The sequence below is a fragment of the Rhineura floridana genome, chromosome 14 (assembly GCF_030035675.1).
Source record: "Rhineura floridana isolate rRhiFlo1 chromosome 14, rRhiFlo1.hap2, whole genome shotgun sequence".
Classification (NCBI taxonomy): Eukaryota; Metazoa; Chordata; class Lepidosauria; order Squamata; family Rhineuridae; genus Rhineura; species Rhineura floridana.
The window spans coordinates 9,546,220-9,572,499 of record NC_084493.1 but is presented as its reverse complement, the minus strand read 5'-3'; the positions used below and the strand labels follow the sequence as shown (position 1 = coordinate 9,572,499).

Genomic DNA, 26,280 nt, shown 5'->3' with positions numbered 1-26,280 from the left:
TTTGATCTTGCAATGCTCTCATGTTAACATCTCACTCCGTAGCTCTGTGGGAATGTTAAAAGAATAATTCCCTACCCTCTCCCCACTGCAAAATTTGAGTCCAGGGTTGAGGATAGGTGTCAGGGTCCAGCTTGAGCACCTGTAGGCTGTTGGCAAATACGTAGCCATGCTGGCCCTGTTCAGTGATAACTTTGGATCCAAGAGCTCCCAGTGTTTTGCATGTAGTATATTGGTGTCCGTGTTCGTCCCTGTTATTAACTTTTTCATGACTCCTTACTCAGCTCCTTACTCCATCTGGCCAGCAGGCTGAATCCTCATGGATCTAGTATGATAGGTGGATAGGGCACCTGTTTGACCGGTGCGCCGTGCAAGCCCCGACAAATGCATAGTGCTGCTGACAGGGCATTGCAGGTGCCGCTGATCTGCTCTTTGGGGGTTCCTGCACACTGCTTTGGTCCAGCCACGTCTTTACCTGCCCGACATATACGTCAGATGTAGGGCAGGGTGTGGCTTGGCCAAAACAGCCCCATGGACCAAAGGGGACGGCTTGGTGGGCATAGTTAGGCCCACAGGCTGCAGGGGTCCCCACTGCAGCCTTAGTCTGTATTCACCAACTGGTCCCAGACTATGGTCTGAAGGCACATGAGGCCAGCTCCCTCCTGAAGCTAAGCAGGGTCAGGTCTGGTCAGTGCCTGGATGGGAGACCGCCTGGGAACCACATGTAGGCACTGACCAGACCTGACCCTGCTTAGGAGGGAGCTGGCCTCATGTGCCTTCAGACCATAGGCTTATGTCAGGGCAGACTATTTGTCCATCATGGTCTACTGGTTGGCAGCAGGCTGCTTGACCTCAGGCCGAGGTCTTAACCATCACCTCTGGTCCTTTTATGTGGAGACACCAGAGCAGGGGTAGGGAACCTTTTCTAGACCGAGGACCACGTTCCCTTCTTGGCAAGCTTCTGAGGGCCAGCGTTGGGCAGGGCCAGAGACCAAAATCGGACAAAGAGGGGGGGAAATAATTTTTTACCTTTTGCAATAGGCTAGTTTCTGCACACACTCGCACACCTCTCTCTTTCCTGCATCCTGGCAAGTGCGAGGCCTTACTGGAGTTTGACAAGGACGCCTTCCAGCTGGGCAAAAACAGTTGAGGAGGGTGCAAAGTGATACTGTGGAGGGGGGTATGGCTGAGAAAGAGGTAAAGCCTGGAGAGAGTGTTGAGGGCCAGAGAGAGAGGCCGGGGGAGGGCGCATTTGTCCCCTAGGCGTGAGGTTCCCCACCACTGTGCTAGACCTTTGAACCTGGGATCTTCTGTATTTTAAATTTGGGGTTGTCAGCTTCTCTGATCAAGAACCTGTAATTATTTTGTGCTCAGGTCCTGCTTGGGGGCTTTCCATAGGTATCTGGTTGGCCACTGTGAGAACAGGATGCTGGACCAAATGGGCCATTGCTGCTCTTCTGATGTTCTCATATTTTTGCTCTGTCGTCTCCCCAGATGATGGCTGTTTCTCCTTCCTGGTCCCCTCGCCTTAATGTTTTGTCTGTGGCCTATGTTTGTGAATATAGCACTGCCTCATCTCCATAGAACTCTGCCTAAATAAATACATTGGGGAAAGGAGAAGGAGTGGAAGGTTGCTCCCCTGCCCCAAGGAGCATACATTTCAATACAGGTGGAGACATCAAAGGGAGAGGCAGGTGGACCATTAGGCCTGCAGCTCCTGAAGCTGGCAACTGGGTGGATGATGCTTTGCATCAAGGAGACTTGGGTACGCAGGAGGTGGAGAGCTTGACAACCGTAACCTTTGCACACTTGAACTCCCAGTACTTGAAAAGATTTGTTTATGATCCCTTATAATTATGGTATAGCACAGTGGGGAGGAGAGCCTAGCTGGGAGCCCAGAGTCTGTGAGTTCAAATCCCCGCTCATGCTCCTGGGCGTCAAGGGCCAGCTAAAGATCACTTCCACAGTGAGTGGCTCAGGGGTTACGTACCCTGCCACCTGTGCAGCAAGCTGCATAGTCCCAAGGAGCCCAGTTGCCCCCCAGCTGGCAGTTGCGGACAAGGAAGGGGCTGGCTTGTGCAGCTGTGGCAAGCTGAGCAGGCCCTAGCCAGCTGGGGAGGACTAGCCTCAGAGGGAGGCAATCAGAAACCCCCTCTGAATACCGCTTACCATGAACACCCTATGCATAGGGTCGCCATAAGTCGGGATCGACTTGAAGGCAGGCCATTTCCATTTTTATAATCTTGCTCTTACATGGTGCTTCCCGTGGTCTCCCATGCAAGGGACGGACCAGACCCTGCTTAGCTGCAGCATCAGATGCTCCTGAAGCCACTGGCTCTTCCCAAAATTTTCTCCTTGTAATGAGTACAGAAAGAACATAAGTGTGCAGGGCCGACCAACATCCACATTCCCTTCTGGGCAGCCTTGCAAGGGCCATATGCTAACAGTGGCTGGGGCCAGAGGCAAAAAAAGTGGTTGACGCAAAAAATGTAAGCGTTGCCTTTGTACAGTAAGCTAGTTTTCCACACGCCCCTGTCTGTCCTCCAATCTGGCAGGACAAACACTTTATAATGTGCATCTTTATTGCACAACTACAGCAGGAATGCCCTAACCTTTTTCATGGTGGTGAAGAGTTAATGCTGCTGCCATTGTAAGGATCGTCTGGTGAGAAGGTTGAAATTAGCTTCCCTTAAGCTGCTGGAACAGTTTCAAGCCTCTGATTGATGGTGGAAAACTGATCAACTTTGTTTGCAAGACCCTCCCTTCTCCGGTTTAGGTTCATGCAGAGGCGGAATGGAAGAATAGGCAAACCAAATTTTTTTTAAAGGATATCGTTTTAGGTTTGTTAGCATTCTGTGCAGAACCAGTTCTGTTTATTTGCCTCTGATGTCATAATCTATTTTAAAATATGAGTAACGTAGGTTGGTTTGCAAGTATCATCAGTAAACTTGGAAGTTCCACACTCCTTCTAAAGAAATTTGTGACAAGAAAACCAATTAGGACTGTAACTTTGCAGCTTGCTTGTTTCCGATAACCTCTTTGTAGGCTTGGTAGTGCCTGGGATCAAGGGGTCCTGGGTACCTGCATTTTGCATGCATCTGCTAAAATATTTATTTAGATCTTAATTCAGGACAAATAGCAACATTTCCGTTTTTTACTGTAGGTAAATTGCTTTCAAGTTCACGGGCAATGGACTGAAAAACAGTATTTTCATGTACAAACACTTTGCCTGGGGGCCTGGAGAAAATACTGCCAGTCAGAATAAGACTATACAGGACTTAGATGGTGGCATGGTGTAAGGATCATTCAGATCATGGTATTCCCAATCTCTGTGTATGCATGTGAAAGTTGGACAGTGAAAAAAGTGGATAAAAGACAAATCAATTCATTTGAAATGTGGTGCTGGAGGAGAGCTTTGCACATACCATGGACTGTGAAAAAGACAAATAATTGGGTGTTAGAACAAATGAAACCAGAACTATCACTAGAAGCTAAAATGATGAAACTGAGGTTATCATCCTTTGGACACATCATGAGAAGACATGATTAGCTAGACAAGACAATAATGCTGGGAAAAACAGAAGGGAGTAGAAAAAGAAGGCCAAACAAGTGATGGATTGATTCCATAGAGGAAGCCACAGACCTGAACTTACAAGATCTGGTGGTCCATGACAGATGCTCTTGGAGGTCGCTCATTCACAGGGTTGCCATAAGTCGTAGTCGACTTGAAGGCACATAACAACATGGTGTAAGGCAGATATGCTTTTCGGGAGCAAGCTTCTATTCCTCATTGTTGCGGAGAAAGAACCTGAATGTGTTTTGTGCTTCTGGAAAACAAAACAGAGTATGTGCTTTCAGATTCAATCCTTGGCACCTTCTGTTTTTGGCGAAAGGCTATTGCTTCAGGGTAGAGAGCACGTGCTTTGCACAACAAATGTCCCAGGTTCAATTCCTGGCATATACCAATAATATTTACTAATTTCATTTTTTAATCACTTTCCATACAACATCCCCAAATAATTTAAAAATAAAACACCAATGATAAAAGCATGTTTAAAAACTTCAAGGCCGATACAGATACAGACAGTGCAGTAGAGATACGAAAGATCCCTGTCTGAAATCCCAGAGAGCCCCTGCCAGTCACCGAGGACTATATTGAGCTAGATTGGCTAATGATCTGACTTGATGTTAGGCTGCTTCTATGTTCCTAAAACAGAAAAAGCGTCTCACTCCTTATATATCTGGTTGATCACTGCATTCTGCAGGTGAGGGCCTGCTGCAGATACCATCTTATCAGGAAGCCCGTTCCTCACAACATAGGAAACGGACCTTTAGTGTGTCGGCACCTACCCTGTGGAACTCCCTCCCCTTACATATTAGACAGGTGCCATCTCTGTTATCTCTTTGGCACCTACTAAAGACATTCCAGACAGCCAGTGTGGTGTAGTGGTTAAGGTGTTGGACTACGACCTGGGAGACCTGGTTTCGAATCCCCACACAGCCATGTAACTCACTGGGTGACCTTGGGCCAGTCATTGCCTCTCAGCCTCATGAAAACCCTCTTCATAGGGTCGCCATGAGTCAGAATTGACTTGGAAGCAGTACATTTACATTTTAAAGACATTCCTCTTGCAACAGGCCTGGCACCAGTGTGTGGCCAGATTGGGCACTGGCCAAAGGCCCCTGGCGCTGAGAGGGGCTCCTGCTTCTGGGGCTGGGCAGCTGTAGCTCCCTCTCCATGATCCGCGCTTGCATCAGGTCACGAAGCAGGTACCCTGTGACCTGATGCTGATATGGAACGTGGAGCAGCAGCCACCCTCCCAGGCATCTCCCACCTGCCGCTAGCGTGGGCTGGCTGTGCAACTTCCTGTGGCAGTGCCACGCCAGCTGTAGTGCCGCTGCCGTGGGCCCCTGCAGTTTGGAGCCCAAGGGCCCACTGCAGGCTGCTGCCTGCCCTGTCTTTCAACAAGACTTTTTTAAGTATATAAACTATTGTATTAGAGTTTCAGTAATACAGAAAAAATGGATGGTAAGAGAGGGGATGATGCACAGCTTACAATATATGGTCCTGTATAAACAATATAATACAAGAAACCTCTATCCAGAGAAAAGGTGAGGAAGGAAAGTGAAAAGAAAGGCATAGAAATGACTCAAGCCTTTTAAGTGGAGAGCTTAAAATCCCAGTCTGCATCTGTTTAAGATCTATTTAAGATGTTTTCATTGTTTTATTAGAGAGCCAGTGTGGTGTACTGGTTAAAGTGTTGGACTACGACCTGGGAGACCAGGGTTCAAATCCCCGCACAGCCATGAAGCTCACTGGGAGACCTTGGGCCGGTCACTGCCTCGCAGCCTCAGAGGGAGGCAATGGTAAACCCCCTCTGAATACCGCTTACCATGAAAACCCTATTCATAGGGTCGGAATTGACTTGAAGGCAGTCAATTTCATTTCATCATTGGCTCTGGCACCACCTACTGTTGAACTTCCTGTCTTCCATCCTACCAGTCCCAATGGCCACCAGCCACCACCATGGCTGCCATGACCCTTATGTCTGGCTGCTTGGATTGCATGACTTTCTGTGCAGTCTCAGAGGGAGGCAATGGTAAACCCCCTCTGAATACCGCTTACCATGAAAACCCTGTTCGTAGGGTCGCCATAAGTCAGAATCGACTTGAAGGCAGTCCATTTCCATTGTTTTATTGCTTGTCACTTGCCGCCCTGGCCTCTTTTGGGAGTAAGGGCAGGATTTAAATTTAATGTATAATAATAATTTAAAAAAATATTGAAAAGTAAGCAGGTCTGACTGAGAATTCCAGTAAGAGGAGTACTTTTCTAGTGAGAATGTTTTTTATTGTTGATGTTAATAATATTAAGAGCACGTCTGTATCCCTGCCTCCAAAGTATTTGGCAGCTCTGATCCTTGACATGTTTACTTGGAAGTAGACCCGTAGTTCAATGGGCTTACTCCTAAGTAAGCTCCCGCACAAGAACGTGCAAGCAACACGTGACCTGATCAAGGTTTTGCGGGTTGGCTGCACCTCAGGACGACATGCAATCTGCAGAACCAGCTGAGCATTTGCACTGTGTTGAGCAGGTCATATGGGCATCTCGTGGGACTGGAGATGCTCCCAGAGATGCTCCCAGAGATGAAGTGGTTGGCTGAGGAAGGCAGATGATGGGAACAATGACCAGCATCACGTTGTAGTACAATAGATGCTTGTTTTTTTCTTTCTGGAATGAGATGGCATTCAAGAGGCAATCTGTTGGGAATGCTTTGATTTGGATTCCTGCACTGAGCAGGGGGTTGGACTTGATGGCTTTATAGGCCCCTTCCAACTCTACTATTCTATGATTATGAAATACAACTGGACCCGTTGCCTGCTTTGGGATAGATATTAATTCATTGGAATGGATGCAAATGTAAGTAACATTGTGGTTGAGCCAAAAAACAAAACAAAACTAGAGGCCATGACAGTCTGGCTTAAAAACAGCCAGCTAGCCAAACCCTTGATAGGAGAAGAAAATGAGGAGGCTGGAAATACTGAGCATGTCAAAACCTTTTCTTTTTTTTAATGTTCACTGTATGTCTCTGATCACCAGCACTCATGTTGTAAAGGGTTCCCTTCTCCCAAAGTCTTGCAATCTGGTCTGATTATAAACAGATTTGCACAATGCTGGCAGAAGGGACAAAACCCCAGTCTAATGTCGACTTGGCAAATGGATCTGCAGCTTGGCAGCTAACAGTGCCATGGTCATTAACTGCAGGAAGCCATTTCCTTTTTAAGACGCTGGCTCGCATTGAAGTGCAGGTTTGGAAAGTAGGGAGGGGGAAGACCATCTGTGGGTTAGGAGCAGGAACTTTTGTTTGCCTGCCCTACGAGATCAGCCGCTGTTCCAGGCTGGTTTGTTTGTTTTTAATCTGATGGGGATGTGCCGTGCATCCAGTGGTAGTGTTGACACTCTCATGGGGAAGAGCCAAAGAACAGTGGTTAGAGCATCTCTTTGCAAGCAGAAGGTCCCCATCCCCGGCATTTCCAGGTAGAGGTAGGAGGGGCCAGTGACTGAAACCATGGAAAGCTGCTGCCGGTCAGTGTGGACAGTGCTGAGCTAGATGAACCAATGATCTCACTTGGTATAAGGTAGCTTCCTTTGTTCTTTGGGTATCAGGTGGAGCTCAAGGCACCAACGCTGATGCAAGGCAGCTCCTTTGAAGAAGGACTGGCATATAAGTGTGTTTTCCTGGAGTTCATGCAGATCAAGAGTGGAGACCCTTTTTCATTCCAAAAGCCTCATCTGCTTCTGGGCAACCTACTGGGCGATGTGCAGTAGTACTTTCTCGTATCCTTATAGAATGTGATGATGCTGTTCCCGTCCCCGCCCCCAATCTGGTGTCCAGCTATTTAATGGCAAGCTTGTATCTCGTAATATTCTTGAGCGTTGATGTGCAATGCGCCCTGTGCATCGAAGTGACCTGTTGAGTCCATTCACTAATACGTGGCTTGCCTGTTACCTTTTGAAATGTGGTCCCATCCTATCCTAGCTAGCAGTTTAAGCTCATCTGTTGCTGTTAGAATCGTAAGAACTGGGAGAGACCTCAAAAGTCATCTTATGTTAGGGTTTATTTCTATGCCACCTTTTGGCTAAAAAGGCCCCCAGTGCAGCTCACAAAGTATCCACACAAATACAAAATACAACTCAGAAAAGAACAATGCAATTTACAAAAATTTAAGCCAACAGAAGCTTAATGTTTTTTTTAAAAAGGCAACAACAAATACATTAATCTTCCTGGTAAAGAGGCATTCCCCAGGAAGATGTCAGAAAGAGCAGGAGGCAAGGCAGGTGGAAAGGTTTGCGCCTTGATGGTCCTAGCGCAGTCTCACTCCTGCAGCAGTTCCTCTCAGTTCGCAGCTCCTGCTTATAAGGGTCCAGGCAGAGGGACCCTCTAGTCTAATCCCCTGCCAATGCAGAACATCACCTGCTACAACATCCCTGCTAGGTGGGCCATCTAGCTCCTGCTTAAAAGCTTCTGACGAAAGAGAGTCCACCACCTTCTGAGGTAGCCTGTTCCACTGCCCAACAGTTCATACCACCAGCACTGGGGTGTGGGTTGGAAGCCAGCAAACAGGTGACTTGCGGTGCTGCATCCTGGAGAGGAAGACAAAGCAAGTTGGGTGGGATGGGTCTCAGCAGTGGCTTTTCAGTGTGACCCAGATGATGGCTGGGGGGGGGGGATGCAAAGAGCTTCAAATAAAGATTTCTGAGCTCTCGCTGATCTGAGATCACATGGATGATTTGCCTTTAGGCGCATCATTCTTCTCCGACTCTCTAGTGAATGTGTAAACTCAGTGGAAGAGCATCTGCTTTGCATGCAGAAGGTCCCAGGTTCATTTCCCCGGCAACTCCAAGTGCAGCTGGGAATGTCCTGTGCCTGAAACTCTGGAGAGTTGCTGCCGGTCAGAGTAGACAGTGCTGAGTTAGATGGACGAATGGTCTGACTTGGTATAAGGCAGCTTCCTGTGTTCCTATGACATTATTATTATTTTTATTATTATTATTATTATTATTAGATTTATACCCCGGCCTTCCTCCCAGCAGGAGCCCAAGGCGGCAGGGTGGTGAGGCTATTGGACTACAATTCCCATCAACCTCAGGCAGCTTGGCTAATGGCAAGGGAGAATGGGAGTTGTGGTCCAACAGTATCTGCAAGGTAGTGTGTTGGTTACCCCTGTGTTTGAGGCATCTCCCAAGGTAGATAAAGGGTTCTCAGCTACTGGAGTGACTCTGCCCATCTATATTGGCCCCACTGGCTCTTCTCAACAGGAAATACTAGAACAACTTCCTGTTCAGGTAAGGATTTTTTCCTGGACAATTATCACTGATTCTGGCTTTTAGCATGTTCACCAGCTCTTTCTCCCTGCCTAGCCCTCTGCTTCCCACTCAGCAGCTGCCCTGGTTCAGATCTGTTTGTTACAGACATGCTGTGAATAATATGCCAGTGGTATAAACTTTTCTTTGTGTACCTGACATCTTTTTAGGGACCTGCCAACTTCCACTTCATATAGAAGTTGGACCCTGACATGTTTTCCCTTTGCCTCTTGTGAAAAGTACTTGTACTTGTCTGTAATAAAGATGTGAGGTTAATGTTGATCTTTAGCAGAAGTTCTTAATCGGTTCCTGACTTACTAGGAGATGACAAAATTTTGACATTTCCTGCCGGGTTCCCAAAATACAAAGAATTACCAGCAAATGAGACAGTGTTTGATATTTACTTTATGTATAATAGTTAGATGTTAAATCTGTGCTTTGGAGCAAGTAAATGAAAGGTCCCGCGTTCGAACTCTGCAGTCGAGGAACAAGTTGTTCAATGGTGTCAAGTACCAAGATCAAATAGTTAGGCACTTCCTTCAAAGTAAACAGTGAGGTTCAGATAATTCTGCAAGTAGAGCTCTCATGAAGTTGAGTAAGAAAGGAGCTTTGGACTTGACTGCGCAAGATGTAAAAAAAAGACTGCATATTTTGGTTATCAAATAGGAGTAAAGTGATCAAATGTTCCAAAATCCACATTGGGGCAATACCTTTCTTAGGCCCATCAGCATGCCAGAGAATAGCGTGCAAGCTTTTTGAGTTCTCCAAAACTCTTAATCAGACCAGATGGTAAACAAAATGGATGGGGGAGGCAAAACGTTGGCTGATGTTGGAGCGATGGAGTCTGACCTTAGTCTTAAGATGGAATGTCTGCAGTCGCTCTATTACATGCTATGCAAGTTTCAGGTTGTACCTGGGACTGCTAGGAAGGAGGAACACACAATAATTGAGCCCCCATTTTTGAACACATAAAGTCTAGCTGTTACCCAGATCTCTATCCTTAGGCATAATACAGAGGTTCCTTCGTAGGTGGAATAGAAGCCAGGCTATTTTCAACAAAGGTGGAGATTAATTTTAGTAGGTGTGCTAGGTTAAAAAATAAAGTCAAGAGGAGTCCAATTGGGCAGCTTTATCTAATAGATTTGGTGTGGGGAACCTTTGGCCCTCCAGGTGTTACTGAACTACAACTCACATCAGTCCCAGCAAGCATGGCCAATCAGTTCCCACCTGTAATAGATGAAGGGACTGTTCCTTCAGAATAAAGTCCCATTTGTCTGGTGGTATGAGATCCTCTTCCTCTAATTTAGGATCCTGTTGTTGAATGGCTTAAATTCTGTATTCTTCAGGTCAAACAAAAAGCAAAGGTACTATGTTGGAACCTAAGAAAAACTGTATGACAAAATCAGCATGCATTAGTAACTGAGATGGCTCTTTGGGTTTGAATAAGGCAACCGTGAAAGGAAATATGTAGATATGTAACACGCACAATAGCATGCAAGTATCGAGTCCCACCTCCAGTTGGAGCAAGGAAGCTGTTTTGATAGAAAAGGAGGTGGAATCTGGTGCAGAAAAGGCTAATAAACTTCATTGTTTATCTCAAATAGGCAACACGTTCCTTTAAAAAAAACCCTCTCGAGAATTATATAAGAACTCTGGGTGTGCTTTAATTTGGATTCCTGCACTGAGTGGGGGGTTGGACTCGATAACCTATAGGCCCCTTCCAACTCTATGATTCTGTCTATTGTCTCCCACTGAGCTGAAGAACATTCCCCCAGATTTGTTTTTTTTGGGGGGGGGGGCACATCTAGCCCCAAGTTTTCAGTTGGTCATTCTTGCTATAAGGCAGGCATGGAAAACTAGTGGTCCTCCAGATGTTGTTGGACTCTCACTCACATCAGCCCCAGCCAGTGCAACCAATGATCAGACATGATGGGAGATGTAGCCCAGCAATATCTGAAGAGCCACAGATCCCCCAGATCATATTTTCTCTGCCTGTTAAGCAATATACCAGGATGTCTTGAGATCTTCTCAGCCAGTCTCCTCCAACCTGGTGCCTTCCAGATGTTTTGAGCTATAATTCCCGCCATCTTTGACCATTGGCCATGCCAGGTGGGACTGATGAGAGCTGTAGTCCAAAACATATGGAGGGCACGAGGCTGGGGGAGGCTGATACAACCAGTAGCTAGCACTGGGATGCAAGCAACTCAGCAGAAAATAGTTTTGCCATGTTTGCTGAATCATGTCCCTGTGTGTGTGATCTACTGAGAATGTAGTTTAAACCTCCTTTGTGCAATCGTCATGTTCATGCTGTGAAGGTGACCTTGAGCATGAAAAAAATAATAAATGGTCTTACAAAGTTTCTATATACACAGCTGACTCCAAGGTCATGGGATTATAGCAAGTGTTTTAAGAGTAGATAAACACTCTGCTCCCCCCCCATCCAATAGGATAGTGTCTTTGGATTTTCCATTGGTGTTTTAACAATGAAACTTATGTGTTCAGTTACTGACCAGGGCTAAAATTTAAAGGGGGGGGGGAAGTGCCAGTATGAGATGGCAGGGAGAATAACCCATGCATTTTTTCAACAAAACCCAGCAAGGTAGGTAAGCATTCAATTTTAAAAAAGAAACCGGAGATGTGACCTGAGTTAAACTCCGACAGGAGATCTCAGACGTTGCCCTTAAGAATCTTAGGATCAATTCTCACTTTACATTCTGTACTTCAGCATGGCTATCTGAATACAAAATGCATGAGCCTCTCAATGAAATGTGTACTTCTCCCTGTTGTTTTATCAGTATACTGCCTTTCCTTGGATATTTAAAGAAATTTACTGCAAAGCATGGTGGAAGCAACAGCAATTTATTTATTGAATTATATTGATTATCCTGCTCTTCCTCCCAGAGGAGCCCATGGCAGCAAACCATGAAGCGATAAAACAAATAGATCCACAACAGCTTATGAACATGCTTACAAATGGGCACTGTTGTTATTGTTGTTGTTATTACTATTATTATCAATAACAACAATAATAGTAATAATAATATTTAAATCCCACCCTTCCTTCCAGTAAATATTTGCCTTTTAAAACTTAAAATATTTCAAAGCCATAGTTGGGAAAGGGTTGGACCTTCCCACAGCTTCCTCCTGCAGCCTGGGATTCACCTTTGTTTCCAAAACATTAACTTTGCCCCCCCCCACTTCTTTGTTTTACCATATATTTGGCACCCCATAGGTTAGATCAGGCTGCCCCAAAGTAGTGGGACTTGACCCATCATTTGAAAACCAATGCTTTTAAAGCTGGAGTGGTTAACCTATGGCAGATGTGTGGAACCTTTGGCCCTGCAGATATTGCTGAAGTACAATTCCCATCAGCCCCAACAAGCGTGGCCAATAGCCAGGGATAATGGGAGTTGTAGTTCAGCAACAATTGGAAGGCCCGAGGTTCCCAATATCTGACCTATGGCCATTCAGGTGGTGTTAAACTACAACTCCCATCATCCCTCACTATCCATCTTGCTGGCTAGGGCTGAACTTCACAAGAGGTTTGTCTATTTCATAACTAAGAGTTGTATCCAATGCTAGTCCTACTGAAAGTAGACCCACTGAAATTGGTAAACATGACTAACTTAGGTCCATCGATTTCAGTGGGTTTACTCTGAGTAAGATTTAGCTGGATACAACCCCTAAGCATACATACCTAGATTTAAAGTGTGGATTGGTTCAAAGCTTAATTGCTTGAGACTATCAAAGGTAAAGTCCAACAGCAGGAGTGAACACTGGAACATCAAGGACCGCAAGAAAACTACAAACGGATGTAGTTGTCTGGGGTTACTTGGGGGGAGTCATAGACCTATTACTGTTTTGGGACCAGGGTCTCAGCCAGGTCCCTATGAGCCAATCAGCATGAAAAGGGAGCTTGTTTGCCACTGAGAATAGTCCTGGTCCTTTTGTGCTGGTTGGAGCCAATCAGTGAAAGGAGGTGAGTCAGCCGCTGAGAAGACTGTTCTCAGTAGCTAACACACAGCCTCCCCTTTGAGGCTGATTGGCTCCTAGGGATGTCTATTGTAGTGGAGTGTGGACTTGCGAAATGGCAGAGGGAGCAAGGGAGACAAAGGAAAGTAGAAAGGGGTGTGTGGCTATGAGGGGGTGTGGCATGACAAAGGAACCCTGCACATCTGAATTTGCCACTACACTACTGACTACAAATCTCTCACACACACACTCTCACACCCTTCTAAATTAGGGATGGGGGAGAAAATCATTTGCTTCACATTTTAGTGTGATTACCTTTTTTGAACTCCCTCATCTGAAATGTAGGTATCCAAAATTTGCACTCCTCCCTTCGAGATTCAGCTGTGTCTCTCAGCCAATATGTTGTAGTGGTTAGAGTGCTGGACGCCTGTTCTCAAATCCCCATGAAGCCATGAAACTCACTGGGTGACCTTGGGCCGGTCGCCAGCTCTCAGCCTAGCCTAACCTTGCAGGGTTGTTGTGAGGATAAAAATGTAGGGGCGCCACGTGTGCCTCGTGGAGTTCCTTGGAGGAAGGGCAGATTCGCAAATGTGATTAGTAATAAGTACTACTAATGATGGGTTGTAGCCAACTAAGTTCTACTCAGAGTAGGCCCACTGAAATTAATCGACTTAAGCTGTTTATGTCTATTGATTTCAATGGGTCTACTCTGAGTAGAATTAACATTGGATGCAACCCTGTAGTGAATGGAAATGGACTGCCTTCAAGTCAATCCCGACTTATGGTGACCCTATGAATAAGGATTTCATGGTAAACGGTATCCAGAGGGGGTTTACCATTGCCTCCCTCTGAGGCTAGTCCTCCCCAGCTGCCCAGGGCCTGCTCAGCTTGCCACAGCTGCACAAGCCAGCCCCTTCCTTGTCTGCAGCTGCCAGCTGGGGGGGCAATTGGGCTCCTTGGGACTATGCAGCTTGCCCACGGCTGCACAGGTGGCAGGGCACATAACCCCTGAGCCACTTACCGTGGGGGTGATGTTTAGGTGGCCCTTGACACCCAGGAGACACGAGCGGGGATTTGAACTCACAGACTCTGGACTCCCAGCCAGGCTCTCCTCCCCACTGTGCTATACCAGCTGAACCCTGTAGTACAATGGTGATTTTTTTTGCTGTCACTGTTGGAATGGCTGCTCTGTGCCAACCTACAAGTATACAGCTCAGATAAATTGTGCTCCATTTGCACGCCTCAACAGAGAGCAAATTTTCACTGAGGAGATGCCCTTGCTCAGGATTTCTTTTTTCCACACCTTTCCGCAGCTTCCAATTGCAAACAAAAGCCAAGTTGCCCGCCTTGCTGTCCCCTTGTAAACTGCTTGCCTCTTGCAAGCCAGAGTGATGGCTCTCCCCTTCCTGAAAGACTTGGACAAGTACAAGGACCTCGATGAAGATGAAATTCTGGGGAAGTTGTCAGAAGAAGAATTGAAGCAACTGGAAACCGTACTGGATGACCTTGATCCAGAGGTGTGTATTGGGTCAGCTGGAAAAATTCCCATGTTTCAAAAGTGTGTTTATCGCGCCTGTCATGCAGACATTTAAGGCGGTGAAGGTTACAAGATAATGCAAAAACAGTGGGTTGGATCTGTTGGAAGCGCAACGGGGGCAGGGGGAAATTGTTCAGTTTGTAACAAGGGTTAACTATGTTAGTGGTGAAGTCAGTTAGCCCAGAGGGGGGCAGGTGAGGGGTGTTGCTTAGCAACCAGGCAGAGTGGCATGATCCTTAATGACATAGCATATGCTCTGATTAAGTGTGTAGTCCTGAGGCAATTTTCAGAGCTTGGAAAAGTTACTTTTTTGAACTACAACTCCCATCAGCCCAATCCAGTGGCCATGCTGGCTGGGGCTGATGGGAGTTGTAGTTCAAAAAAGTAACTTTTCCAAGCGCTGGGAGTTTTTCCTCCCTATATTTGGCTGAATATCTTGCTGCCTGGTACAAGAACCGATCTAAGAAAGACAAAACCTCTCTGTTCCTTTCTCCTCAAATTATACACTGTTGTTGTTCAGTTTGCTCAGTAAAATGTTATCAGGGCTTTTCTGTCTAATACAGTAGTGGGGAAGCTGTAGCCTTTTGGATATCGCTGCGCTCTCAACTCCCATCAGCCCCAGACAGCATGGCCAACAGTCAGGGATAAGAACGGAAGAAGAGCCTGGCTGCGAGATCAGGCTAAAGGCTCATCTAAGTGAAGCATCCTGTTCTCACAGTGGCCAACCACGTACCTACGGGAAGCCTGCAAAGCAGGCATGAGCATGATAGTGCTCTCCCAGTTTGTGACACTCAGCAACCTGGCACACAGAGTGAAGGGAGAGCATGTTGAGAGTGGTAGTCCAGTAACATATGGATGGCCACAGGCTCCCCATCACTGTCTTAATGGCTGGGCTGCATGAGACTGCTTGCACCCCACCCAGTAATGGATATGCACATGTAATAGATTTTAAGCTATCAATCGTTAAGGATATGGATTCCAGAGAAACATGTCAATCGATTCGTTTCTTACGGTCACAGACCAGCAGAGTTAATATAAAGCATATAAAAGATCATTAAAAGGTGACATGAGAGCAATACAGTAGAATTCTTTCTCTCAGGAAGATAGCAACATTTCCCCCTAATTTGCATGGAGGTCATAAAAACTGTAGGAACCCTTTCAGTGATACAGGAGGACACATCCCTTTAACAAATTAGTACCAAATTTGTGGAGTTACTTCCAGAAAAGGCTGTTAATAATGGAAACATTAGCTTCTTTCTGCATTCCTACACATGTTGCAATACAAGAGGGCATGTTTAACAAATTCCATTGTTCCAGCACCACAGGGACATATCCGTTCCTTAACCAGGATCTTACTAAATCGTCCTGATAGTGGTGATGGCAACACATTAAAGCGAGCAAGGGTGAATGCTCTTCTGTACTTTGGAATGGTTAGCATATGCAGAGATATGAAGCTGCAGTGAGTCCATAGTTATTAAAATCATTCTAGACAGAGAAAAATAGGCAACGGATCTTGTGCAACTGTTTGCCGAAAGGCTTGCACCACTGGAAGGACATCTCTGGATTTCAGTTCACTTTTCACCCTTGGACCCAAAAGGTGCCATTCCACAAGGAGAGCCGCCTCTCACAGGTCCAAAGTCTGTAAAAAAAAAACTGGGTGTCTGCAGGGCTGCTGACTTGAGTGCTGAATGGGACACAGCAGTGGATAGCCGGAGGAAACTCTATCAGTCTTGGTGTCTGCCCATAAAAGCAAGCCCTGCCATGGGACAATTAAAGTGACTGTCTGTTTTGTTTTGCTTCGCAGAATGCCCTTTTGCCAGCAGGGTTCCGGCAAAAGGACCAGACTGCCAAAAGCCCCTCTGGTCCTTTCAACAGAGAGAAACTTCTTTCGTATTTGGAGAAGCAGGCGCTGGAGCATAAAGACATTGAAGATTTTGTCCCGTACACAGGAGAAAAGAAAGGTAACAGCTCTGCACCCTCACCCATCCTGAGCAAGGTGGTTTGTGCAAGTGCACCCTCCTCTCTTCCACCACAGGCGTGCAGAACCTCCCTGTGAGCTAAGTGCTTCCTCAGACGTGACCAATCGCATGCGCACATGACCTCCCACCCTTTTTTGGGGGGGGGAGAATCGTACAAATATTGGCATCTGCACAATTAGACATTTCGGAAGAGCATCTTGCAGATGCATATTGGGGGAGGAGTGGATGTGGGCTCCTTCACCCCCATGAACTGGTCCTCAGATGTGCCCTTGGCTACACAGATTTGTTCTCTTCAGAATGTTGCTTTTCAATATCAAAATGGATATGGCCACTTTTCCAAAATAACAGAGTACAATAGTGTTTATTGTGTTAGCCCATAGGCCATAGCAAGATGAAACAAGGTACACAGACTTTCACTAAAAGTGTAGTACTCACAATTAAAACCAGTCAGTCAAAATCAATTTTCAAGATACATAGGTTGGAAACAAGCAGGGCTTTACTTATAAGACAAATAAACATTACTAAAGAAAGGTGACATTAGGAGATTTTCAGAGCACTTTTTAAATTGGTTGCTTAAACTTAAAAGCCTCATCCTGTTCCATCTGTTGATAAAAACCTACAATGAGCTACTGTTGCTGGTGGAGAGGACTGATACAGTAAAACTTTTATTTCATGAAATGACATTTAAAAATACAAATTTCATTAATTCAACAATGGAAGCTTTTTGGCCGGAGGTCTTGTGAATATCAAAAAGGCATGCAGACAATCGTTGTCTGCTGCAAGCAAGACAGTCATACAGTTTAAGCACCGAAGGGGTTGGGGAGTTGATTTTCTGCTTCAGAGGTGGGGACCCTCCAGCCTGTGGGCCTAATTGTTTTTCACCAAGCTGCACCTATCTGCCTTACATATATGATATCAGATGTGAGGCAGATACGAGATGCAGCTCCTTGCAGGCACCACCACTCACCTGATCGGCATCCCCTTTGCCCACGTGACTTTATTTCAAACCATACAAGCAAAGGAGGCAGGGTTTGCAGGTTCTGCCAATTCATTGATCATCGCCACCTGCGAACCCCCATCCCTTTGCTTGCATGGTTTGATTTGTCTGGTTTGATTGCCTACAAATCCCTGAGCTTTTGCTTACGTGGCCTGCAACGCTGACTTCCTGTGCCACCTTGGCCAAGTCACTAAGGGTGTATTCAGACTTGACCAAAAGGGAAATAGGTCATTGGCTGCCATTGACATCCACATGCTTGCATTTCATGTTGATCACCTTGTTTTGCAACCCTAGCCAGCTTGACTTGTGGTACAACCAGTTTCTTGTAAGCAAATGTCTAGGTTATAATCTTCCGAGTTACAAATTTCATCTTAGAATGGTTTTATCTTCTGTAGTGGAACTACTTTGAAATCAGTGGTTGAAGACTTGTGATCTATTTATTTTCTTGAGAGTAAAATAGTATAATTCCATCAATGTTGTGAAGCTTGCTGCCTTAATGGTTATAAAACATTATACTTGCAGGGTGGAATTTGTTGATGGTGGCCTGGTTCATTCATGATAGCCAAACCATGGTTTGGCCATCAAGGCCTTGCCTAAAACTTAGGCATTCCCTAACAGCCTTGCACACTCAAATGATCTTCCTGGATTTCTGAATCATATAGCCATATAGTTTACCATGACATCTGAGTCTGCCAAACCTTGGTTTATCGTAAAACCTAGTTTACCTCCATAGGCTGCCCCCAGTTTATTTCCCCAGTTCTGGTTTGGCCACTTCAGATGTCATAGTAAATATTGTTATGAACCAGAAAGCTAGGGAGATAATTTGAACATGCAAGGTGAGGAAGGCATTTGGAAGCTTAAAAATGGCCCCAATATGGCCAGATCACAGTTTGGCTTATCATGTCTGGGACAGGCCCACTGTTATTATATTCCACCCTTCAGTTTAACATGATACCAAGCTGTCATGGCAAACTATCACTTATCACAAACCGGGATTTGAGGGAATGATTTCAGGTGCGTGAGGCCAGAAGGGAGTGAGCAAGCCCGAGGCATGGTGCTGGTGACCAAAACCTGCTTTGTCCATGACAAGTCTTCCCCAACCTGGTGTCCTTCAGATATTTTGGATTACAACTCCGATCAGCCCTAGCTAGCTAGCTGGAGCTGATGGGAGTTGTAGTCTAAAACATCTTGCTTGCACATTACTCGGCTTCAAGGTCTACTAGGCCTTCCTTTAAATTCTACCTACAAAATCCCATTATTTTCCTATAGTTGATTATGCATTTTCAACCAGACCACCACCACCACCATCCTGGCATAATAAGTTGAAATATACAGACCTACACAGGTGTGTATCTGGACTCACCCAGTGTCAGTTGGCCTAAAGTTAGTCATTTAAAAAAAACTAAAACCTTTGAAGCATTAGGAATTGCTCTTCTGGAAAATCCCCAACTACAACCATAGCTGAATTTAGTCATTTTTATCAGTCCTGTTTGAACTAGAATTGCACTTGTGTCCCACCCACCTTCATTCTGTAATGGAGAGTTCCATGCAGTCTCCCATCCAGGCACTGGCCACACCTAGACCTGCTTAGCTTCAGTGAGCACGCTCTTTCATGTGCACTCAGAACATGCCCCGCAACTATTCCTAGGTTCCGCTTTCAAGCTCATTTAACTATATAGCCATCGGTATACTTATTCTTGCATACTTTTGTCTAAAAGGTTTTTATAATCGTCTGAACGGTGCCAATGAATTTCACAAGCCAATTATGTGTTTGGAACATAGGCAGCTTCCCTGTACTGCGTCAGGCAATTGTTCCCTCTAGCTCAATATTGTCGGCACTGAGTGGCAATGGCTCTCCAGGGTTTGTATACAGTCCTTCTCAGCCCTTCTTTGAGATGCCAGGGATTGATCCTGAGATACTGCATGTACAAAGTATGTGCTTTGCCACTGAGCTACAGTCGTTCTCTGCTAAACCTACTTACCAAACAACTGTCACACTGAATGAGCCCTAAGATCTGGTGCAAGGGTGGGGAAAGTTTTGGCCCTCCAGATGCTACTGGACTCCAACTCCCATCAGCCTCAGCCAGCATGGCCACTCCCCAGGGTTGATGGGAGCTGTAGTTCAGCAACTTCTGGAGGGCCACAGGTTCCCTACCCTTGATCTAGTGTTGCTGGACTGTAACTCCCATCAGCCCCAGCCATCATGGCCAATGATTAGGAATTAGGGGAACATTAGTCCAGCAACATCTGGGGACCCAGAGGTTGGGAAACGCTGATCTAATGCTTTGAAGTGTCTGTCTGTCTTTTCTTGTTTCAAAAATCCATTAAGGTACGCCAGGGCTGGGGAACCTATGGCCCTCTAGATGCAGCTATGCTACAAGACCCGTCATCCCTGAACATTGACCATGCTAGCTGGAGCTGATGAGAGCTGGGCATCGGGGGAGCGGGGGGGCAGTTATAGGCTCCCCGCCCCAGATTGTACACTCTTCAGTGGTACTCAGCACCTAACCATCCAGACGCTCTTGACACTCTTTTGCCAAGCTGTTTGGTTCGGAAGCGTTTTGATGGTTTTCTACAACCCTCTCCTGTGTGATCTCATTTTTAAATAAACGAAACGTTCCCAGTTCATCAGCAAAATGGTTTCTGTGGCCCTTGCAAGCTCAAGTGCAGATGTGTCCTTTTGACAAATGTTTGTGTTGGTATGTGTCGAGGAAGAGGAATCTCTGAAAGCTGGCTTGGCTGCTTGCCCGTTAGTTAAGTCATTGTTTCCAAAGGCTCTGTAGAGCTTTATCCTTGGAGTGACTGAACAATCAGCTTGAGTTTTCAAAGTATTTGCTCATTACCTGGAAAGGAATCTTGAAGTTTTCTCAGAATAGAGAGAAGGGTGGGTCTGAACAAGATGAGACTTGTTTTGAGCGCCTATGAAACCAAGCTTGCACTTGCAGGAGGGTCTTTTTGACTTTTTATGCAGAAGGAAGCAGTATTGATCACAGCATTTTAAAGGGGGGGGGAATAGCAGTGTTTGTATTTGGATCAGACATGGGGAGCCTGTGGTACTTCTTGGACTTTAACTCCCATAAGCCCCAGCCAGCATGATCTGACATGGCCGAAGCTGTTGTCCACTGACACCTGAGATTCCCCATCTCTGAATTATGTACAATCCAATCCTATGCCCATTTTTTTGGTAAGCAAGTCCCACTGAACTCAGTGGAACTTAACTCCCATCTACGTGGGCAGAAGATTTGGAAAGGAAAGACATTGCCTGATTTTCCAGGTTTCCTCTGCAACAAGTATACTGTTATTGATATTTGTACCTCCACCGTTGGAAGCAGTATGCTTCTGAATAACAGGCCGAGTAGATACCATACATTTCAAGCACACAATGTTACCGCAAAGAATCCTGGAAACTGTTGTTTGTTAAGGGTGTTGGGAATTGTAGCTCTGTGAGAGGTAAACTGCCATTCCCAAGAAACTTTGGGGGAAGCAGTGTGCTTTAAATGTGCTTTCAAACACATTTCTCTCTCCCCCCCCAAAGAATCCTGGCAATTGTTGTTTACCCCAACAGAGCTACAGTTCCCAGCACCCTTAAACTAACAGTTCCCAGGATTCTTTGGGAGAAGAAATATGCTTGAAATGTATAGTGTGTATGCAGCCACAGTTACTGGGAATCAGGACCAGTGCCAGGCATGACCGGGCCCGTGGGCACCAGCCTACCCCAGGCAGGTGGCTCCTGCCTGTTCCACCTACCTCTCTGCTGTCTTCTGCTGCTGTGCGTGCTGCGCGCCCAGGGCTGCCATCAACCAAGATGGTGGTGGAAGCTTTTCTAAGGGGCTGATGCCCCTGCCGCCATCTTGGTTGATGGCACGCATGTGCGGCATGCCATATGCGCGCACATGCCTGCTGCCATCAACCAAGGTAGCAGTAGGGGCATCAGTCCCTTAAAGAAGCCTCCGCTGCCATCTTGGTTGATGGCAGCCCTGTGCGCACAGCGCACTCAGCAGCAGAACACAGGAGAGAGGTAGGTGGAGTGAGCGAATGGGCAGGCTGCCTGGAAGCTCCCTCCCTGTGATCCGCAGCAGGGACCCTAACGAGGGGTCCTTCAGGGGCCCTCTACCAGGGCCCGACCTGGCCGCCCTTTGGCGCCAGCCCTGCTGGGAATCGCAAATCGGAGGAGTGCTGTTGCATTTGGGTCCTGTTTGTGGGCTTCCCATAGGCATCTGTTTAGCCACTGTGAGAACAAGATGCTGGACTAGATCAGCCTTTGGCCTCATCCGGCATGGCTTTTCTTTTGTTGTTCTTAATCATACATGTGTACGGCTGTTCAGTAGAGTCTGCCAAAGAAATCCAGATTAGATTCTCATAATGCATTTTTGACGACACGCTTCTGGTGCTTTTGCATGCAGATCTCTCAGCCTGCATTGCATGGCTGCGCATGCAGATTTCCGAGCCTTTGCATGAGAGAGACGTCAAAGCGGAATGGGGGTGATGAAGAGGCACTGTAGGTTGAGCCACTTCAGTTCGTAACATCCAGTTCTCCAAGGCCAGGTTTCAGAATGGAAACAAATGGACACGAAAAGGGCAAGTTTGGCAGTTATTCCTGGAAAAAAATGGGAGGGTATGTCCTTTTTATCCAGTTGCGTGCTTTCCATTTTGTTGTCGAGGGGTGACAGCTTGTGCGTTTCATCAGATTGCCTCGGAGCCCTCTTTTGCGAAGCCAATTCTGTTTTTAATAATTGGGTTCTTTTCCTGTTGGACGCCATGAAGTATAATACTAATTAGAAGGAACAGAAAAGCAGTCGTGGAGGCTATAGCAGACACAGGAAAGGGTAGGAAAGCCTGTAGTATATATCCATAGCCTCCAACCTTTTCAGATTTGGGTCCTGCTATGGTTGGGGAGTTCATAGAGCACAGTCCTAGCCCAAAGTTCAACCCCTGATATCTCACAGGAACATAGGAAACGGCCTTCTACCAAGTTGGGTCATTTGTCTATCTAACTCCATGCTGTCTGCACAGACTGGCAGTGTCTTCCCAGGGTTTCAGGCAGGGGACATTTTCAGCCCTACCAAGAGATGATGGAGATTGATCTTGGGACCTTTTGAATGCAAACCGGCTCAAATGGCTAAGTAGCAGGTGATAGAAAAGGCTTTTCTCTGGAGAGATGCTGCAGTCAGTGGATAAAACTGGGCTAGATGGGTCAGTGGTTTGACACTGTAAAGCAAAATTTGCATTGATCGGAGTGGGACACGTGTGGCTCTCCAGATGCTGTTGGACTGCATCTCCCATCATCCTTTGTCACAGGCCGAGGTGGATGAAGGCTGGTGGGAGATAGAGTCCAACAACATCTGGTGGAGCACAGCTTCTCCACTCTTGACAAAGATTATGGGCATGAGCCATAAATAAGTGGTAGAGCGCATTCTTTGCACACAGAAGGTCCCAGGTTCAATCCCTGCTGCCTCCAGCTTTAATGATCAGGTAGCAATCGATGAAAAGGCCTCTGCTAGATCATCCAGCCCCTGCCTTGTGCCTCTCAAATACTCTTGGTCTCCCAAACCTCATCAGTCCCAGCCAGTATGGCCCAATGGTTGGGGATTATGAGGGTTGTAGTCTGTCAACATCTGGGGGGCATCAAGTTGGTGGATCAGAGGTCTGACATTATATAATGCAGCTTCACATGTCCTTGTGTACCATCATCCCCAATCTTCTTGGACCTACTTTTAAATGTTTGTATTATATATATTTGCTTTTCTCCACCCTCTTTCCAACATTCTCTCTCTTGGAAAAAAAGAAAAGAAAAAGTACAACATCCCTTTTTAAAAAAACACATCAGTAAATAGTGATGTTGTTACTAGTACAACCCTGTATAGCTGGGCTGTGCCCCATCCTACCAGGTGAGGATGATGGTATATTCCATTGTTGATGAGATCATCCTTGTATATCGACAAAATGATTCTCAATTAGTTGCTGTATACCTTTCATCACACTTTCCAAAAACTTTGGTTCATAGGGTTGTATCCAATGTTAGTTCTACCCAGAGTACACCCATTGAAATTAATGGACATGACAAACTGAGGCCCATTACTTTCAGTGGGCTTACTCTTAGTAGAGTTTAGTTTCTGTACAGCTCTCAGTCTGTATTGCACATGCTGTCTCAAAGATCTTGTGACATTAAGGTTGGTATCGGTCACGTTTGGTTCGACATGGATCTCTCAAGGCTATAAAACGAGTCTAGGGCAAAGATGAGTTTTGGGTGCATTCTATCAGATCCAGCCCCAAGTTTTCTGTGCCATCAAAATACCGACCTTTGAGCCCTCTGCTGGCTTCCTTCGCTTGTAATGTTCCTTCGATGGGTTCCAGACATTTTGTGCGTTCTTTTTTCTTTTTTCTTAAAGATTAGGGTTAGCACTTGCCAAAGCTTGTGACAACAAGAAAGTGAATGCAAGAGAAACAAAACCAGATGTTGAAGAGCTAGAAAGGGAGGCTTGCAGTTGTTTTTGCCATTCCCTTTTCAGTAAAAGATGTTTCTATAAAGTAGGATCCACTTTCTTTATTACAATGCTGCCAGTCTCATACACGGCATTGCTTGGGAATTCAAAGAAACCAAAACATCAGTACAGTTTTGAAATCAGTGCAACTTTGAAAGGTTCAGTCTGCCATCTTGATTCAAAGTGGCATCTAATTGTATTGAAGCATAGACAAAAACCTGCTGCTTGATTTTCAGGAACCATCATGCAAAATTTGGTATCTTAAGAGGTGTCCAAATTCATAGAGAACAGGCAGACAAACAACTTTTCAAAATATATAGTAGATTTGTACCCAGTCTTCTGACATATTTGTTATTTTAAAATGTACAACATCTACATGAGTTTAAAATAAAAGCACTTGGCCCAAGCAAAACAGCTAAGAGAAGCAGGAATTACTTATATATTTTCATTTACACGATTTCTCACTCGCCCTTCACCAGGGCTGGTTACAACAATATAACCAAAGAGTTAGAAAAAGAAGTAAGACATTTACTTACAGAGCAAGTAAAACTGTTTTGACCAAGACAAAACAGTATAGATTCAGCAAAAGAGAGTGGTCCCACAAAAGAAAAATGACTTAACTGTTGAATGCCAAGGTAAAGAGGCACATCTTCAGCATATAGCAGACGCTACCCAAAAAAGCTGTGGGGAGGGAGGCCCACAGTTTGGGTGCTGCCACCCTCTTTGGGACTCCATTCCCCACACTTTTGAGAGCGGTGGAACTACCAACAGGGCCCCGTCTGTTGACCTTAACGCCAATAAAGAGTCTGTAGGGGTGGAGACTGACTTTTGGAACCATTAGTAGTCTGTTTCAGTACCTACAAACACCTTCTGAAGTCCAACTTCTGTTTCCTGGGATCTGAAAGCCAACAAGAGGTGAAGCAGAGCAAAGGTTCCTGAGTAAGGGAGTTCCATAATTTCAGTGCCACCACAGAGAAGACCCTGTCCTGGGTTGCCTCTCACTGTGCCTCAAATGGTGGGGAAACACAGAGCAGGTCCCCTGAGGAAGGTTTTAAGGTACAGGTAGGGCCTTACAATGCAATCTTCTCTGATGTGGTGCCCTCCAGGCAGTGGAGGCTGGTCCACTGGGGCAAATGGGACACTGCCTCACCAACCTCAGTCTATTCTTAGCCAGCCTCCACCTGCCTGTCTTGTTCCAAAGGGGTGGCAAAGCCTTTCAGCTTCCTGCTATTCCTTAGTCTCAGTGTTGCCCCTGTCAAATTCAGCAGGGAGGAGGATGGGAACAAAACTAGAGTTGTCATTGGCTCTGACTCCAGCTCCTGTTGGTCCCCTTGCCTTCCGCCCTACCAGTCTCCAGTGGGCACGAGCCACCACCACTTCCAGGTGTGGTTAGACTGCAACTCGCATCATCTCTGACCATTGGCTGTGATAGCTCATGGGCATTAGAGTCCAACAGCACTTGGAGGCTCATCGGTTCCTTGCTCTTGTTTTAATAGCCCCGTGGCAGAGTCTGTGCTTTGCATGCAGAAGGTCCTAGGTTCAATGCCTGGCATCTCCAGTTAGGAGGATCAGGTAGCATGCGATGGGAAAGGTCCTTTCTGCTTGAGATTTGGGAGAGCTGCTGCTAGTCAGAGTAGGTGATACTGGGGTACTTTAACATCAGCCTGAAGTTAGAGTGGTACGACAATGGAACCAATGACCTAGGGAGGGGTGGGCTCTCCAACACTTGGAGGCATTCAAAAGGCAGCTGGACAGCTACCGGTCAGGTATGCTTTAAGTTGGGTTCCTGCGTTGAACAAGGGGCTAGACTGGATGGCCTTATAGGTTCCATTCCTACTCTGTGATTCTGTGACCTAGTTTAAGGCTGCTTCTTATGTTCCTGCCCATTTCTCTATCCACTGGCTTTTCCTGTTGTGTAGTTTGGCTGCATCTCCATGTTGTTTAAATCTTTTTAGTTGTGCGTTTGTTCTTGCTTTGCACTGAAGAATCTTGAAATAATTTGTTTATGGCTTTATGGGTGGAGGTCTGTATGTAAACACGCACGCGCAGAGAGTGCAGAAACACAGTTATTCAGCACCATGGTTGTTTCTACATTCGATCTTGTATGAAACAGCAAATTGGAATAGGAGTGCCATCTGTTGAATTATTCACAGTGCCTAATAACTAGAGAAATAACTGACCATTCAGATACTGCTGTCAGGCATCCAGAACCCGTATCGCTGCAGCACCATTGACGGTAGCCTTTGCCAACCTGATGTTTTGAAGCATGACACCCATCAGCCCCACTGAGCCTTGCTATGCTGACTGGGGCTGATGGCCGTCATTCTCTAAAACATCTGGAGCGCACCAAGGTGGCAAAGGCTGACTTAAGGTTTTGCCTGTGTTCCCACTTAAAGTGGATCTAAAATTGCTAAGATGTACAAAACCCATTTATCTCATACGATTATGGAGCA

The 26,280-nt window shown here is 46.0% G+C and overlaps 1 protein-coding gene across 3 annotated transcripts in view; it reads left to right on the top strand.

The window, feature by feature from the left end:
• LOC133369616 (tropomodulin-3) overlaps window positions 1–26,280 on the top strand; it is a 50,838-nt gene that overhangs the window by 4,189 nt on the left and 20,369 nt on the right. For all 3 annotated transcript variants that reach the window (XM_061594964.1, XM_061594962.1, XM_061594963.1), the window contains exons 2-3: window positions 14,146–14,349; window positions 16,174–16,330. In XM_061594964.1, the coding sequence (XP_061450948.1) occupies window positions 14,224–14,349; window positions 16,174–16,330 (283 nt within the window). In that variant the 5' untranslated portion in view covers window positions 14,146–14,223. The remainder of the gene's footprint in view (window positions 1–14,145; window positions 14,350–16,173; window positions 16,331–26,280) is intronic.